At 33.2% G+C, this 16398-nt stretch overlaps 2 protein-coding genes across 8 annotated transcripts in view; one reads left to right on the top strand and one right to left on the bottom strand.

Moving 5' to 3' along the window:
- LOC110993485 (diacylglycerol kinase eta) overlaps positions 1–10782 on the top strand; it is a 96045-nt gene extending 85263 nt beyond the window's left edge. For 5 of the 6 annotated variants that reach the window (XM_045629813.1, XM_045629815.1, XM_022259774.2 and 2 more), the window contains 7 exons: positions 2–415; positions 558–732; positions 1005–1234; positions 1688–1808; positions 2351–2503; positions 3781–3900; positions 4431–10782. In XM_045629813.1, the coding sequence (XP_045485769.1) occupies positions 2–415; positions 558–732; positions 1005–1234; positions 1688–1808; positions 2351–2503; positions 3781–3900; positions 4431–4709 (1492 nt within the window). In that variant the 3' untranslated portion in view covers positions 4710–10782. The remainder of the gene's footprint in view (position 1; positions 416–557; positions 733–1004; positions 1235–1687; positions 1809–2350; positions 2504–3780; positions 3901–4430) is intronic. The other variant, XM_045629812.1, reaches the window with a different exon arrangement.
- Positions 10783–11775: 993 nt separating this feature from the next.
- LOC110993483 (probable glutamate--tRNA ligase, mitochondrial) lies at positions 11776–16255 on the bottom strand. Of its 2 annotated transcripts, none has more exons than XM_022259772.2 (6): positions 15747–16255; positions 15371–15473; positions 14843–15057; positions 13805–13920; positions 12580–12689; positions 11776–12328 (listed from the first exon to the last, which is right to left on the bottom strand). In XM_022259772.2, exons 1-6 carry the CDS (start codon positions 16097–16099, stop codon positions 11795–11797), a joined length of 1431 nt encoding a protein of 476 aa, XP_022115464.2. In that variant the 5' UTR covers positions 16100–16255; the 3' UTR covers positions 11776–11794. The 2 variants fall into 2 exon arrangements, with proteins under 2 accessions (XP_022115464.2, XP_022115463.2); XM_022259771.2 differs by having other exon boundaries at positions 11778–12328; positions 15278–15473; positions 15747–16253.
- Between the last annotated feature and the right edge of the window lie 143 nt (positions 16256–16398).

Genomic DNA, 16398 nt, shown 5'->3' with positions numbered 1-16398 from the left:
GCAGACTATCAACCTCAGTGTCGTCGATTTGGGGGGAAGGCGGTTCATTTGGAGGTTGTCAAACAAAGTCTGAAGCAAGTGACAAAGCTAAAAAACTACCAATAATCAACCCCTTAGTTCAACTGCCTGCTTGGCCCCACGTCGCCCAAGGGTTTATAAGTCAATGTCTCCTTGCAAATGCTGATGCTCTTTGTGCAGCTGTAAGCCCGTTAATGGACCCTGACGAAACACTTCTAGAAGGCTTCTACGAAAAAGCTGTGATGAATAATTACTTTGGAATTGGGATTGATGCTAAAATAACTCTTGATTTTCATAATAAAAGAGAAGAACACCCGGAGAAGTGCAGGTCAAGAGCCAGAAATTATATGTGGTATGGTGTTCTGGGATCTAAAGAATGGGTCAACAGGACATATAGGTAAGTTATTGCAAACTGACGCCCAAAAGTGAAATGTATTAAACTATCACCACATATATGTAATTCCTATCAGAGCACTTGCTTGTTAAGGTAAAGCAAAGATAGAATGCCCATAATCAAAGATTTCTTTATATTGTTATAGACATTTAGGCCAACGAGTTCAACTTGAATGCGACGGTCAGAGAATTCCATTACCAGAACTCCAGGGCATCGTTGTCCTAAATATACCATCGTTCATGGGTGGAACCAACTTTTGGGGCGGTACACGGGGCGATGACCTATTTTTGGCACCTTCGTTTGATGACAGAGTTCTGGAAGTATGATATAATTTATTACTTTTAATTATTTCTCATATTTTTTTATTTTGTTTTTAGATAAATAATAATCGTATTCGTCTGGCAAGCTTAGTTAAAAATTTGACAAAACATTATTAAAATTATCAATAAATGACTCATAAATTATTAATATTTTGTATTTTACGTAAAAAAAAATAATATGTGTTGCTAACATTATAACATACGGCTTTCAAAAACTTAATCTTAATTTATAAATTACTCTTAAGTTATATATGTATATGTATTTTCCTTAGGTAGTAGCAGTATTCGGTTCAGCGCAAATGGCAGCATCTCGTCTTATAAACCTGCAAAAGCATCGGATAGCCCAGTGCCGGGCAGTCCAAATTAATATCTTGGGAGATGAATGCGTCCCCGTGCAGGTGGATGGAGAGGCTTGGCTCCAGCCACCGGGATGTGTAAGGATCATACACAAGAATAGAGCTCAGATGTTATGCCGTTCTAGGGCCCTGGAGACTAGTTTAAGGTAAATTTTGTATACTACGTATCTAGTTGATACAACTTTAGCAAATATCTTCAGTAATGAAGAAATAGGCGCGTAACGTTTTGTGGGTAGAAACGTCAGAAAAAACACATTTAACCTCTTTTGTCTAGTGTAAAAATAAAAATGTACTCTTGCTTACTTACGATACGAAGTTGGCATACGTATAGTACGTTGCCAACTTCATAAAATTCCCCGTTTAAAAATAATGTATTATAGCGAAACGAGTAGGAAACATGTCTAAGCTGACATTTGGAAAATGCGCTGTTAGCCTGTTGTCGGCCCTAAGGTCTTAAACATTGTATAATGGAATCGTATTTCATGGTTCATATACATGAAAAAAACTAATTCCTTGTACATTTTACACTCTGAATTTATTTTGAATGGTCATGTGACATAATTCATAAATGGAACATATTTCTTCCGTGTCTATTTCAGAGCATGGGATGAAAAGCAACAACAGAAGTCCCAGGTTGGTGGATCAGCGCGTGCTTTGCCACCAGCGGAAGCCGCTCACCTGCTAAGCCTTCTAGATGATATCAACACTATCGTCAAGCATGTATGTCAATATTACTGTATATAATATCTTTCATTTTATTGATCTTTTACGTATATACGAGGGTAAATCTTAAACAATGTTTTCCGTTAGTGTAACATAAATAACCCGTACACATATTAGGGGGCAGAATATACTATATTATTAAATATATATGTATATACATATATTCAATATAGAGGTTCTGTAGTTGGTATTCTCAAAACTCTAAAGAATTTTCCATAATGTAATTTCAATATTACATTCTATTAATTTAGCCTTTATGTGTTCATTACCACTATTTATTCTTGCGAACACAGATACATAGGTATAATGAAAAATAAAATGCTAGATTAAATATCTCAAGCACTTATAGGCAAACATAGACACGAAGAGAAACACAGACACATCGTTCATAAATTATAAAAAGTAAAGGAAATGTTTATTTATGAATCTCTTATACATACAATTCGTCACATCTCACTCTTATAACAACGCTAACACAGGTAGGTATTTTTACTAGAAAAGGTTCTCAAATCCCTATAAGGAATGACCTAATATTTCAGGTGAAGCTAGCATGTATCAGCGAAAGTGGGTCTGGTAGGATATCAAGTGCTCTATCAACAGCCAGACGTGTGGCAGCACAGGCTGACGCATTACAGGATGCAGATGGCAGATTACTCCCCGCTCCACAGCTAAGAAGATTGCTTGCGGCACTGGTAAACTGATTATACTATTCCAATTTCAAATGTATATATTTTAGTAACTGACAGTTGTCATTGTCATCCTTGTTTATGAAGTACATAAGGTTTTTGTTAAGTCCATAAAAAATAATGTGATTGAAAAGTTACCGACAATAATTAATTATAAAATTTGACACACACAAAATGTAATTTTAAAATTAAGTCGTGGTATCGCGTTTTTATCGCTTTTGAAATAACATTAGGTGAATACTACGTAAGTAGTAAAAATAAACCTTTATGACTTTGAGCGCAGTAATCTTGTTTATTACCAATGACAATGTTCTATAAAATAAAAAAGTAACCACGGTTACAAATACGGTACTTTGTTAAGTTTACGTTCTTTATTAAGGTCGCTCGCAATTCTAGACTTGGTTCGATTTCCATGTGAAGGAAAGGTGGCGTACAACAATTTTTGTAATACATATAGTAAAATAAAGATGGTGCATTATATTTTATCCGTGTGGTTGGCGTAAAGGCCTGGAACAATGGCGCCTCGAGCGGCGGTCTGTCGGTGCACCTACAACAACCTCTCTTGGCGTCATTGGACTGTGGCCGATAACTACGAACACGAAGATAAGAAGATTAAATATAAAATCATCTACTATACTATACATATATGATTTACTTTAAGGGCTCTAAGGGTAAGGTTCAGAGTCGAAACGTAATGAAATCTACTAATATGTCAAAACGGGAGAACTTACCGCTAGTCATACAAATCGACTCTAAATTACTGAAAAGAACGACACAGTCCAATTTGGAAAAAGTGATTACTGAGTTCATAAATTACGATTAAATTTTTTTTACGAAAACTCACAATTAGAACAAAATAAATATTTTAAAATTTAATTAAATTCTATATTTATATAACTTAAGAGACGATGCCTTAGTTAAAACAATATCATAAGAGTTATTTATTTCTATAAACATTAGTTTTGACTTAAGTTTTTCAACAGAAACTTTAACTCGATAAAAGTTTACGTAGACGTTTCTTGATAATAAAAGATTTTTTTAAATTTATAAACATGTATTTGTTAGTAACATAAAACATACTTAAACAATTTCGTTTTATATTTATATACCATATAAACGCATAAAATAAATATTATATATACATAACTAGACTTCAACTTGATGTAGCAGTTTCAGTGACCACGTTGTTGAAAAAAGAAACGTTTTATTTAAATGTGTTCAGTATATATTACTTTTGAATTAATTGTATATGCAAGTGAGGCAAGGTATATAAACAATTCCAGATTGAAAGCTGCCATGAACTGCTGGATAGTGGGGCTGTAGGCAGTGCGGCTTGTGGGTTGCGCGCGCAACTTGCACGGTGCGTTATCAAGGACGGATTCGTCTATATCAACGCTGAAGAGGTATACTCGTCTCATTTAATAATAAATAGAAACACAAATATATTCAAAAGACTTTTTACAAAACCAGACATTTACCTGCATTTATGTAATTTAGTATAAAGTATAAATAAATACATATCTCACCTGATATATAAGAATTAATTGATAGTTGATCTGTTATACATCTTTGTTTTACACAATTAAATAATGATATATTTAGCTATAATACACTGACAATTAATTAGTATTATATTTTCCGAATACATACACCTACCCACTCCAGTCACCAGAAATCACACGACCCACAAGAAAGCTATCTTTAGAAGGTATACATTTTGTATAACCCGTCATTTCTGACACGTTTAGATGAATAATACCAAAACTTTATATTATAATAATCAGTTTTTGTGGCATTTAATGCCATGTCATGGCTTTTTATTATATTTTATCTTACAATAATGTCTATGTAAACGGTCATTTCCTCACACCTATTCTACCACTATGCGTTACCCAACCTTCTACCCTGCCATAACCTCACTTTCACCACCTAGGCCCCGAAGAAAAGCAGCCGCTGGCTGAGAAGTCGCCGAAGCGTGTCCGAAGGTGGCACAGCGCCAGCGCAGACTGCCCAAGTCAGGTCGTGGGGCATCAAAGAAGTCCAAGCCTGGCTAGAGACCATAGAGCTAGGCGAATACTCTGAAGCTTTCGCGAAACATGACATCACTGGGCGGGAACTCTTGTCCCTGGCGCGCCGTGACCTACGCGATCTGGGAGTGACGAAAGTGGGACACGTCAAGAGGATCCTTCAAGCTGTCAAAGAACTACAGTGACGTCGACGTGGTCGTTCTGAAGAGAACGACCACAAATAAAATGTTACAAGTAGGTATTCACTGATAATGACGGCCAGTATATATTTGTAAGCTGCAAAACTGTATAAGCGAATAATACGAATGTAAGAATGTGCACTTTACTGAATTATAACGTATTCATTATGTCGTTATAATTCAGAAAAAAGTAATTCTATCGAAAAGGGCTTTATGAGGGCTTGGTCCTGAGCCAGACTTGAATATCACTGATTGGAATATGATTGCAAACGGTAGAAGTTAAAGTGTCGTTATAAATAGTGATTATCAATCTCCTTTTCCGCGATCTATTTATATCTTTTTGACACGTCATTTTTATTCTTCGATCCTAAAACGTTGTGAATTTACTCTTAAATTAATAAAAGCTCAAGGAATTATTTTTAGGTTAAGGTCTTACCTTGGTGTGGATGCCAATCGCGTTTCCCCCTTAGATGTATGTATGACCAAAGTATAGTATATGGCTTAGTGATTGTTTCTACACTTCCATTTTTATGGCAAGTATCTATAATGAAAGTAATATATAAATTTAAAAAAAAAACTTATACCTCATTTACATTTAGCCCCTGCCTCTGCCCCTCGCGCTGCCAGCAATAATTCCTTAAATACTGCTGCAGCAGGATCGAGAGGAGTGTGTGTTTGCATACTGCCCTACTACTTCGCTTTCTTTCGACTTCGCGTCGAAATAATTACGGCAGCCGCGCTGTCCCTTTTTGTGATACATAATTATGATCGATGTTTAAAAATATATCGAATACAAAAACAGAATGTTTGTCGTAGATGGTGGTGGATGATATCTATCCATCCATCTACTTTGTAAGAACCTAATTATCAACTAATTTTCGAGGATCTAAACGAACGTCTTTCTCCTCCAGCCAATCGGCAAGTACGGAGCGTCGGAGCAGAATGTAAACACGCACTGCCGCTCGCGCTGCCGGTTCTATGACTTCCGCACAATAAAACCGCCATTTTTGCTCAGGCTGAGCTAAGCTCGCCAAACAGCCCGTGCTGAGCTGTAAAGGCCCTTAAGGCCAACAGCGAGATTCCTTAACTATAAAAAAAAGGCATTTTTGGGGGGCGTCGGGCAGCGCGAGTGGCAATTGCAGTGGCATGATAAGTATCGCGTTTACACACTCGTCCTGCCCACTTCCCTGCTCTCTACGGCTGAATGTAAATGCGACAATAGATTTGGCCTAACCTATTTTGACCGAGTCTCCATAAGTCAGAAACCACTTACTGTTATAATCAAGCACACTTTCTAATATAAGTATGCTGCAAAATATAAGTTTACCAAAACGTTAAAAAGTAACCTACATAACAAATTCTATCGTCGTAGCAGGGCTAATACCAATCCTGGGTAGTTGTATAGAACTGACCCTAGCTTCGATTTTTATAATAATGAATATATATTATGATATTACAACGAAACCCAATTACGAAATATTAATTACAATTTCTTGCACATTGGATATGAAAACTCTAAGTAGAAAACTGATGTCGCTTGTATACAAATATGTTTCGAAAGGCGTGACCCACTAACGGCCGTCTAATGTAGTTATATGTCGCAGTAAAGTAGTTAAATCAGAGAGCTATTGAATCTCTAGACAGTCAATTAAAGATCGATATTCAATCAAGCCGCTAAAGTTCTGTCAGACAAGTGAGTAAACGAAATGTTTAACGAGTTACCTAAACATTCTAGGCAACAAGACTAACCTAACCTAACCATTTACAATAAAACAAAACACGGAATTTCGAAACTCTTAATTCTTTACGATATCATTGAAACAACAATAACAAATGAAATTACCATGGCGGAGTCGACAAAAAAGCCACTGTGCCAAAAGAAAGAATCTAAAAGCAATCAGCTGTTATCGGGACCAACATCTTGTTTTACAGTATTAATCAAAACGCTGGCTTTCGGTAAGACAGATACATAAGCGTTTTCGACGCTGCTTTATTTAAATCAAAATGTTAGGGACTCGTTTGAATATCGATCTGTAATTAACTGTCTAGGAATGCACGTAACTCTCTGATTTAACTACTTCACTGTGATATACATATATACGAGTTCGCATGAGTTATTGGCATTTTCATAAAATTATACACTTTGTCCTGAACCCGGAAACAGAGGAGAAATAAACAACAACTCATCGCATCATTTTGTTAAACTTATATTTTGAAGCCTAAAGAATTTCTTAGCCAATGTTAACGTCATAGGATACTTTATACTACTTACATATAATAAAATTGCCATATTAACTAATTAAACATAAGTCTATTAACCCTAAACCGAATTGATCTACAAACTATTGTAATAGCCTGTCAACCCCAAGCTGCATCACAGTGTGTTGTTAATAAACGTACTATAACCCGCAATTAGTTAAAGAAGTGTCTTTTAGTATGATTATGAATACCCTTACAGATAATAGCGACTATAAACATAAATCTATTTTTACCAATATTAATTATCTATTCCCTCATTTGTTACTAATACTGTATTGTATAATTCAATGTGGCATCTTATATGCTTTCACATATGCATATTAGCGCCAAAACTATGCTTTTCTCTCGTTATATGGCCTTATATTCTTTAGTACACATCGAAAGCTTACCTCTTTTTCGTAAATCCAACGAAGTTAACAGGCTTCCGAATTTTCATCGCAAATAATTTCTTTGCCAACATTCTTATAGTTTGTAAGTTTATTGGTAACCTTGTACATTGTTATACGATTTGAAGTGTAAAAATCTGTCAGATATTGAATTTTTCTTAATAAGAGGGAACAGACAGGCGAATTTATTAGTAAAATCTTACCGAGTTTCATATATGTATTTGCTAAATGTCTACACATATTTGTCATATAAATACATCTATACATTTCTTACCTTACAAAAAAGCTAAATAATTCTTTTAAAACCATTTTTCTACTAAAACCGTTCTTAATTATTTGTCTACATAGTGTTAGTTTGACCGCATTGATTTTGGTTTGAATACAATTCGAACAGTGACTTTTCGAGTTTGCCACAAATTATTTAGTACTATATCATTGTGTTAACTATTATATTCGATATCGATTGCAGCGTTTCTACAATTTGACAAAAAATAACTAAACTCCCTTTTTTTTTAAAAAATTTCGGTACAATTTTATCTTAAGTATTTATTGTCTCTTTTCATCACAAGTTAAACACAATTCGACAGAAAGAAACAAAAAAGTACTTTGGTTAGAAGAGTGCATTTAGACTGATTTATTTTTTATGAATAAGACTAGAATACTTTAGTTAAAACAGTGTAGTTTTTATAAATAAGGTTCGAATCCAATGCCACGCGATATGGCGAAAACTAACTTTCATTTTGTATTCTAATGAATGTTAAATTAATATGTTTCAAATTTTGAAGTTCCATTGTTGTATTCCCGCTTATTACATTAAACTAAAAATAGATATTTATAAAGTATTTTAGGTATTGTCAGGCATATTGGTGACATTATAAAAACCGGCTATTAGTATAGACATTTATGCATCATAGTTTAGTACAAGATTCATCGACTTTACGAAAACTATCGCGTTTATAGTCTGTAGATCATGTAATTTTTATCGCATATTCCTGTACATGCAAGTAATTTGCAAGAATTGTGTTTTCATAATATTAAAATATTTCATGGTTTTTTAAACACGCGAGAGTTTTCAGTCGAAACTTGTTATCCAAGAAAGCTAACTACGTATTTTCTTCAATTATACAGAATAACTAGGCTATTTTGAAGCTCCAGTAGTTCCACATTGAGTAGCTGTTTCGCTTTAACATAGACAAATGCAATTCTAACACTTTGACACAGATTATTATATTATAGTATTCGTTTGACTTATAATGAACAATTCAATAGAATATAGTTAAATTTACGTATAATTAGGGTTAGTAGGCGCCATAGTATATTCAATTTTATTGGTCCGTAGATAGTTTACTGTAGGTGTCTTAATCTTGATTCTAAATGATACAAGCAATCTCATTATTTTTGTCCCTCAGGACAAACTATTGTGAAATATCGTTTAACATAAAATGTGATCTCTCGTTTTTAATCTGTAGTTCTAACGTGGTCGCGGTGGACGTTTCTCTTTTTGCCTAATGGCGATTTTTTAGTTTTCTAGATAGATACATTAAACCAGGAAAATGTCCATCGCGATCGCACCCTAAAGGAATCTGCCTTATAGGTGTTTTTATAAATTTACCTTTGAGGAGTTATTTCTACTATAGAGATGAATGTGTGTGTGTCTCAGCTGTACTAAAAGTCGTACATTAAATGATTATGGTGAATTTAAACTTCAATCGTTTGTTTAAAGTAACCGTTAACTTTTAATTAACGACTCTTAGTGCGACTATAACTATTTATATAAACATTTCGCCGCCCATCGCGGCATTGCCTTAGATAATTTAAAACTATCTATTGACATGCTAAAACAGACTTAAAGTCTTCGAATATTCGATAATAATGTCCTAATGTATCTTCAAGTTTCGTTTTAGATAAGTCTATTTTTTTTTAATTCTTGTACATAAGTGACTGTTGTGATATGAATGAACGTAAATCAATGTATTCATGTATATTTTTAACATTTACATCGCTCTTTAAGTTAATTTTTAACTTTTGCTATTGTGGATATAGTTTAAAAGCCATTTTCTATGGTTCCATGATAGATTTCTCTCAAAATAGTATTTAGTAAGCATATCAATATAGGACATATTTATTTTGACGTTGTTCCTATTTAAAACATGTCTCATTATTTTACAATTTGTAGCAATAATTTAACCTGTTATAAATAAATGGTAGTTGACCAGTATATTCAATATATTGTTTTATGGTATACATAAAGACATAATATTATCGTGCGATACGTTTAAATATGTATCTATATCCATTTTTGTGAATTGTAAGCACTCTAAAGTAAATTAATTTGTTTTGAATGAATAATTTAACAATCGAAACTTGTCATATGATGTTCCTTTTTTATGGTTATCGATGTTAATTATAGTTTCTGAATTTAATTAAAAGTTTTGTTCTTAATTACTGATCTGTTATATTTTCTATTTATTTCACAATCCTAACAGTGGTTGCAAAACAATTGTTTTAATGATTAAGATTTTTAGTATAAAAGCAATAAATTGTAAATTTGTAGTTTCGTATTTTCGAATTCTTTTTGTAAACATAAATTTACCACTAGGTTTCGAATTTGTGTGAACTTTTTTACGATTGATTTCGAACGACGAAGACTGAAACTGTATATTTATTTCGGTGCTAAGCTGTTGTGCATCTTTGATTTGTTACAAAAATATGATGATTTAATATATTATTTTAACCCTTATTTATTTCAAGAAAACAATTTTGCTCAATGTTGCATTATATTATTTTAGTATTTAATACCTACTTGTTTATCAGTAATAAAAACGCTGTGAATATCTTCTAAATTAAAAACTACCTTTTTGATTAATAACAAATCCACATTATTACAAATACAATGACCTTTTGAAAAAATAGCTCCTGGTCCGATTTCTGACGAAAATTTGACATATCTTTCATATTCACAGGGTTCTTGTTTACATTTAAAAAAATCATTGTTTGATTTGTAGCGGTTACGCCACTTGTTGATTGTATTATAATCGCTTTTAAACCCTTTAGGTACATTATTAGTAATTACAACTCGAATATTTTCTTAAAATTCGTAATCTCATTCATTAAATTTTATATCTTTCGTCATCACATTTTGAGGTATGCTGTTTAAAACGCAAATCTCATTTGCAATATTTGTAACTGTCAAAACGCGCGTTCGGAACGAAAATGTTCGAAATGTTCTATCATTCATTTAGAATCGTCCATAGACAAATCAAATAAAGAAATAAACACGGAAAATTTATATCTTTATTAAATAATTTCTACACTTCACTAAAATAATAAACAGCATGCCTTTTTTAAATCGTTATAATTCTCTTTATTGCGTGCGTGTGGACTCTGTTGATAATAAATTTTTAATCAGATAATCGTGTATTTTCTCTAATTTATATTTGGGAATTCAATAAATTATACTGTTACTTATGTGTATTTTTATTTTCTCACAATTATAACTGTCAATTCGGGAGTCTTAGGGCCTGTTTCACAATGTCCGGATAAGTTCCAAATAAGCTATTTGTTACTAATTGGTCGGATAAACACAATTTTTGCGTTTCACGACTGTCAGATAGCGTTATTCGTCATGAAAAGTGAAGTTTCTTATTCGGAACTTTTATCTTCCGAATAATTTATGTGTTGCATAGCTATTTGGTACTTTATCCATAGGTACATTGTGAAACAGACCCTAAATGACATAAAAATACCGAAATGGTTATCAGTCACGGATTTATCTTCTCCGCTCCTGAGGGCAGACCCAAGCTTGTCAAATGAATTCACTACTTAGGCATTATCGCAGTGCGTAAAAATTCGCACCTTTAGAACAGACCTATTGTCTGTATGCCTATTTAAGCTGTCGATTATAATGTAGTAATCAAAATGTAGGTACATATCTATTTATCTGAATACTTTAAAAATTATGGCTTTAAATACTTTATAGGTTAGTGCATATATACAAGTCGGCTACTCTACCAATCACTGGCGTTTCGTTGTAGCGTGTCAAAACAAAGTTTTCAAATTGTACTTCTTTAAATCAGTTCTTACGAGATTAGCACTTTGAAATAAAGTTTTCGCGGAAAGCTAATAAATTTCTTTGGATCTCTGTTGCGCCGGATACAGCATCTTGAAGACTGTGGCAGATGTCCTGTCTCCGCCTATCATGAGGCATTTGTGTGTACACTTGTCGGTACACATCAACTGGTGTATGCATTCTAAACATGACTTAAAAAATGAGTTTTTATGTTTTTATTTATTTCTATGTTTAGGTTTTTAAAAAAAATATACTAACACTAGTCTGTAAGTTTATACAGACATAATGATGGATTATTTTATCTGAACAAATAATATAATATATATCTGAAAATAATAAAAGTATGTATTTATATGATAATAAATAAAACATCGATATTATCTATTAACAGCCTTTATTCTTTCAATCGTTTGACATTTACCTAACAATTGCATCATTTCCGCTACACTCGGCCCTTCACTCAACCCACTTAAAACGGATCTCAGCATTTTCATTAATTCTGGAAATTTTACACAATTCTTAGAAGAAATCTCACGTAACCTCTCCTTAATTGAGTTTTCGTTAAAATCTTCTAAATTTTCCAAATTTTCAACGACTTCATGCAGTAGCATTTCATCGACTTCGCTTTTGCTTGAAGGTAGAATCCATAAAAAGCCAAATTTGCTTGAAACCAAATCTTCTATTTTGTTGATTCTTGAAGTCGCCCATAGTAAAACACTTTTAATGTGATCATCAGCGATATTGAGGTTTTCTGTTTTATACTTTTCTTTTATTAATAATTGGAGTTTAGCCACTAATTGTGATGACAGAGTCGGGTCTTGTATCTGACGTTTTATTTCTAATCTATTACACTCCTGTAATAAATCCGGATTAAGCCGACTGGGATGTGCAGATATTTTGTCGATCTGGAACTATTTTATTAGAATTATTAATTTGTTACACATTAAAAACTAAACATCTATGCCCTTGATTCGACATATATAAACATAGTAACTAATAAGATATCTCTAGGAGGGTGCTACTGCCCTTATTTTCACCATTGATTAAGATTTGGAACTACCAAAAGATTACATTTCAATGTTTCGTGTATAATCCTATTGAAAATTTATTTTACTATTTTTTTTTTCTTAGACAAAAGTAAATAAAACACAGTAAATCATACCTCTTGTGCTAACTCGTCCATAGTTTTAAGTCGAACCCCTTCCCCGGGCACATGCTGGAAGCCACCACCCGATAATGTAATGAAATTCACCAGGGCCAGCGGGTAAACTCCTAGAAACCAATCTTTGTATTAAATTTATTTGACAATACTTTAAGAAAATTATAACTATTGTCATCAAGGTTTTAACTGATTTCTGGTCTTCTAGATAGCAGAAAACACAATATAATAAAGTTATTTGGTGTATAGTAATCTTGAATATGTTAAAATAATAACAATGGAGTTGATTATTTATTAATATCCAGCTCCTTCAGAATCTAGATCACCAGCTGACCAGTAACCATCAGAACGGTTTCCACGACAGTAGTTCATCAGGCGATCTTTTAGTATACTTTACTCACATGGTCTGAGACGATTGACTCAATGGGGAGGCGCCCAGTCTGGACATATCGAAAGCCTTTGATAAGGTATGGCACTAGGTAAATCACTTGGGACATCTTTCAAATCTTCCAGTTTATGAGCCAACGGTGCAATTGGTTTTCAAGCCTCTTAACATTGCAGGAAGTGTGTTGCCGACATTTGAGAATGGGTACGCTCATTACTTCAAGGACCCTGAGTCGAATTGGTTCGGAAATACTTTAGTGGGCACCACAAAGCGGGTTCCACAAAGCGGTGGTGCACAACAGAAACTGCATGTACAACGTTGTGGAACGACGGACATAGAGTAGTTGCGGGTAGAAATTCTGCATATCAATTATATGTTGCATTTAGCAGAATTTATTACTATGCGGATAACAGTTTTGGGATCGCCTTGCAAACATTTCTCAGGTCGATGTCGACCAGAGTCGGGACAAACTGTTTGGGATCGAAACCCTATTCCTGGATGTCTCGGACTAAGACAACTTTATATAGTTGAATTTAAGAAGCAAGTTTCTGCGTTCACCGCTAAGAATAACCCCTTCGATCACACCACAATTCGCAGACACTGGCCAAAATTCCATCACCACCTTGAACTCTCTGTTCTTTTTAAGACACTTCTTGTACTACGCCTACTACTCCTTTATGGAATCAGCTGCCATTCCCGATATTTCCAAAATTACGACTTAGAAGCTTTCAAGAGGAACGCGTTCCACTACGTTAAAGGCCGGCAACGCACATGCAAACCTTGTGTCCATCCTTCTGCCTTATTAAAAAAAGGGAAATCGCAAGATATGTAAACAACCTTTACCTTTATCTCTATAATCTTCAACACGAACATCGTTTTGTCTTTTACTTAATTTAGTTCCGTCAGCATTCACGATAAGTGGCAAATGACCGAATTGTGGCGGTGTCCAACCAAATGCTCTGAAATATATTACGATAAATAAATGTTACATATTATTCAAAATGTTTCAATTTCTTCATATAATCTACTCAACAAGACAAAGTGTATTTACAAATTGCCTGCTGTCATGATTATTTTAAGAATGCAACAACTTTTATGCACGTAATTTTAAAATAAACTTTGGGTTTAATTTATGAGCACAAAATTATAGATAAACCATCCAATTCCAACCAGTAGTAAGGCTGACATGTATAGGTTGTTAGGTGGAAGAGGAAAAGGAAATACACTTTCTGCAATTTCGCTCTTTTTCACTTATACAAAGTGTGAGTTGAGGACGCAGAGGTTGATTACTAGTTGGGGGGTTGGGCAAAATTTCTTCTTTTTCTAATCTTTCAGACTTCTGTCTGTAAAACATCAGAATGTCATGGAGATATCTTTTAGATCATTATAGGGTAGCAAAAATATTGGTAACCAAATGTTCCAGCCTGCTGGAGTATCTACCACTGGATACAAACAGCAAACCTAACTTTTATAGGTTTTATAGCACTATTGGTATTTATATGTGTACTAATTTTATAAATAGGAAGAAGGAAGGAAGGTTTGTTCTTCAGCATTAGAATGATAGATTTATTATCTATATATCTATGATAATTAATAATAATTCCCAGTTTCTATAAAAAAGTACAAATACAAACAAGAGGAATACATAAGGAAATTTACATAACAATAAATATGTAATAATAAGAATAAATATGTAATCATTTAACTTACTTACTTAATAGGTATGTGAAACATGACATACATTTGTTATTTATAATTTGACAGCAAAACTAGGTTTTCTTTTTTAAATATGATACTATACTGAAACCATTCAAGTAAACTTGGGGTGTGTAATTTTAATTTTATGATATGTAAACCAAATACTATTTCTAAATAACATACCTATAAATAAGTAAATGTTTAGTAGTTGATATCTGCCATTCTACACCACGCAGCACATGCGTAATATCCATTAAATGGTCATCAACAACATTTGCAAAGTGATAGGTTGGATATCCATCAGTTTTTACAAGGACTGGATCACCTTCTACTAATGATACATCATAAGCTATAGTACCAAATATAAGATCGTCAAATGATAGACAATCAGAAGACAGCTGAAACAGTAAAAAAACTTACTTTTTTTAAGGCCAGCAAAGAACTTTTTTGAGACACAAATTTTTAGAATACACATGCAATTTGTGTGTATGGAATAAAGGCAAACTATAATATAGGAGAACCTCTTCTGATGTGTCCTTGGCAGAATGGGTGAAATAATGCTTGTCTAACCTGATTGTGTATTTGCTTGGAATCAAATTATGTTAATAAGATACAAACCTTGAACCTAATACAATAAGGAATTCCTGATTTGATTTTCTCATTAACTACTTCAACTGACAAATTCCTGCATTTGTTATCATATTTAGGTACCTGTTGGCTTTTCACAGCATTCCGTCTTAAAATATTTAATCTCCGCTCAGTACAGAAGCATCTGTATGCTGATCCATTGTCCAATAGCTTTTTAATATATTCTCTGAAGTTAAAGAATCATTTAACTATATTATTATAAAATTTTCTAAATTATTAAATTAACAAAACATTAACATAATGAAAAAATAGAAGCACCTAAAATTGATTTTATCATCAAACCAATTTTGTATTTTATTTAGAAGGTAAAATCAATTTGTAAAAAGTTAAAAGATATGGTAATAATAAAAAATTTAATTATATAATAATAATATAGTTTTTTTATACTATTTATTAGATAAAAAACACTTTAAGTAGTAACTTACAGTTAGTAACTTACTGATATATATGTAAGCGTTTGCTTTGAATATAAGGTCCATATTTTCCACCCTGCTTTGGACCTTCATTACATTCTATGCCCGCCCAAGCTAAATCTTGAATGAGTGCCTCTATGGACCCATCTACCTTTCTACTTTGATCTGTATCCTCTATTCGTAAAACAAAAGCACCACGTCGTGACTTTGCAAATAATTTATTATATAAAGCTGTCCTTAAACCTCCTAAATGTAAATATCCCGTAGGACTAGGAGCGAACCTAACTCTTGGAACTAGTGTCTTTATGCTTCTAATACCATTTTGTTTAACCAAAGAAAGATGTAATCCATTAAATGTAGTAGACCAGATACCCCACATATTAAAATAAAATAATAATTAAATAAATTATTAATTAGCTTATGTATTATCGTAAACATATAAAAATATATTAAGATAAAACAGGCATGCCGTTTTTAGACATTAGAACAACATGAGAATGAGATTGAAGACGTGAGTCGTGAACTGTCAACTGTGAAGTCCATATCCGCCTAGCAGACAGCAGCTGCTACTTGCCAGCTCTTTTAGCCGTCGGATTTTGACAGCTGAGAGCAACACTAGAATATATTAAAAGATAAGCATAGATTAATATTACTTCAGTAAAACTTTAAGTGCAGGTA

The sequence above is a fragment of the Pieris rapae genome, chromosome 10 (assembly GCF_905147795.1).
Source record: "Pieris rapae chromosome 10, ilPieRapa1.1, whole genome shotgun sequence".
Classification (NCBI taxonomy): Eukaryota; Metazoa; Arthropoda; class Insecta; order Lepidoptera; family Pieridae; genus Pieris; species Pieris rapae.
The sequence above is the reverse complement of the archived record's forward strand: the minus strand, read 5'-3'. Positions and strand labels throughout refer to the sequence as shown.

Bases quoted from the DNA above. Each gene is read 5' to 3' on its own strand.
- LOC110993483 (XM_022259771.2), bottom strand. From the start codon at position 16,099: ATGTGGGGTATCTGGTCTACTACATTTAATGGATTACATCTTTCTTTG. The intron at 15,474-15,746 runs GTAAGTTACTAA...CTTTAACTTCAG, and splicing joins AAACGCTTACATATATATCA to AGAATATATTAAAAAGCTAT. The intron at 12,690-13,804 runs GTAAAGGTTGTT...ATTGGTTTCTAG, and splicing joins TGAAGATTATAGAGATAAAG to GAGTTTACCCGCTGGCCCTG.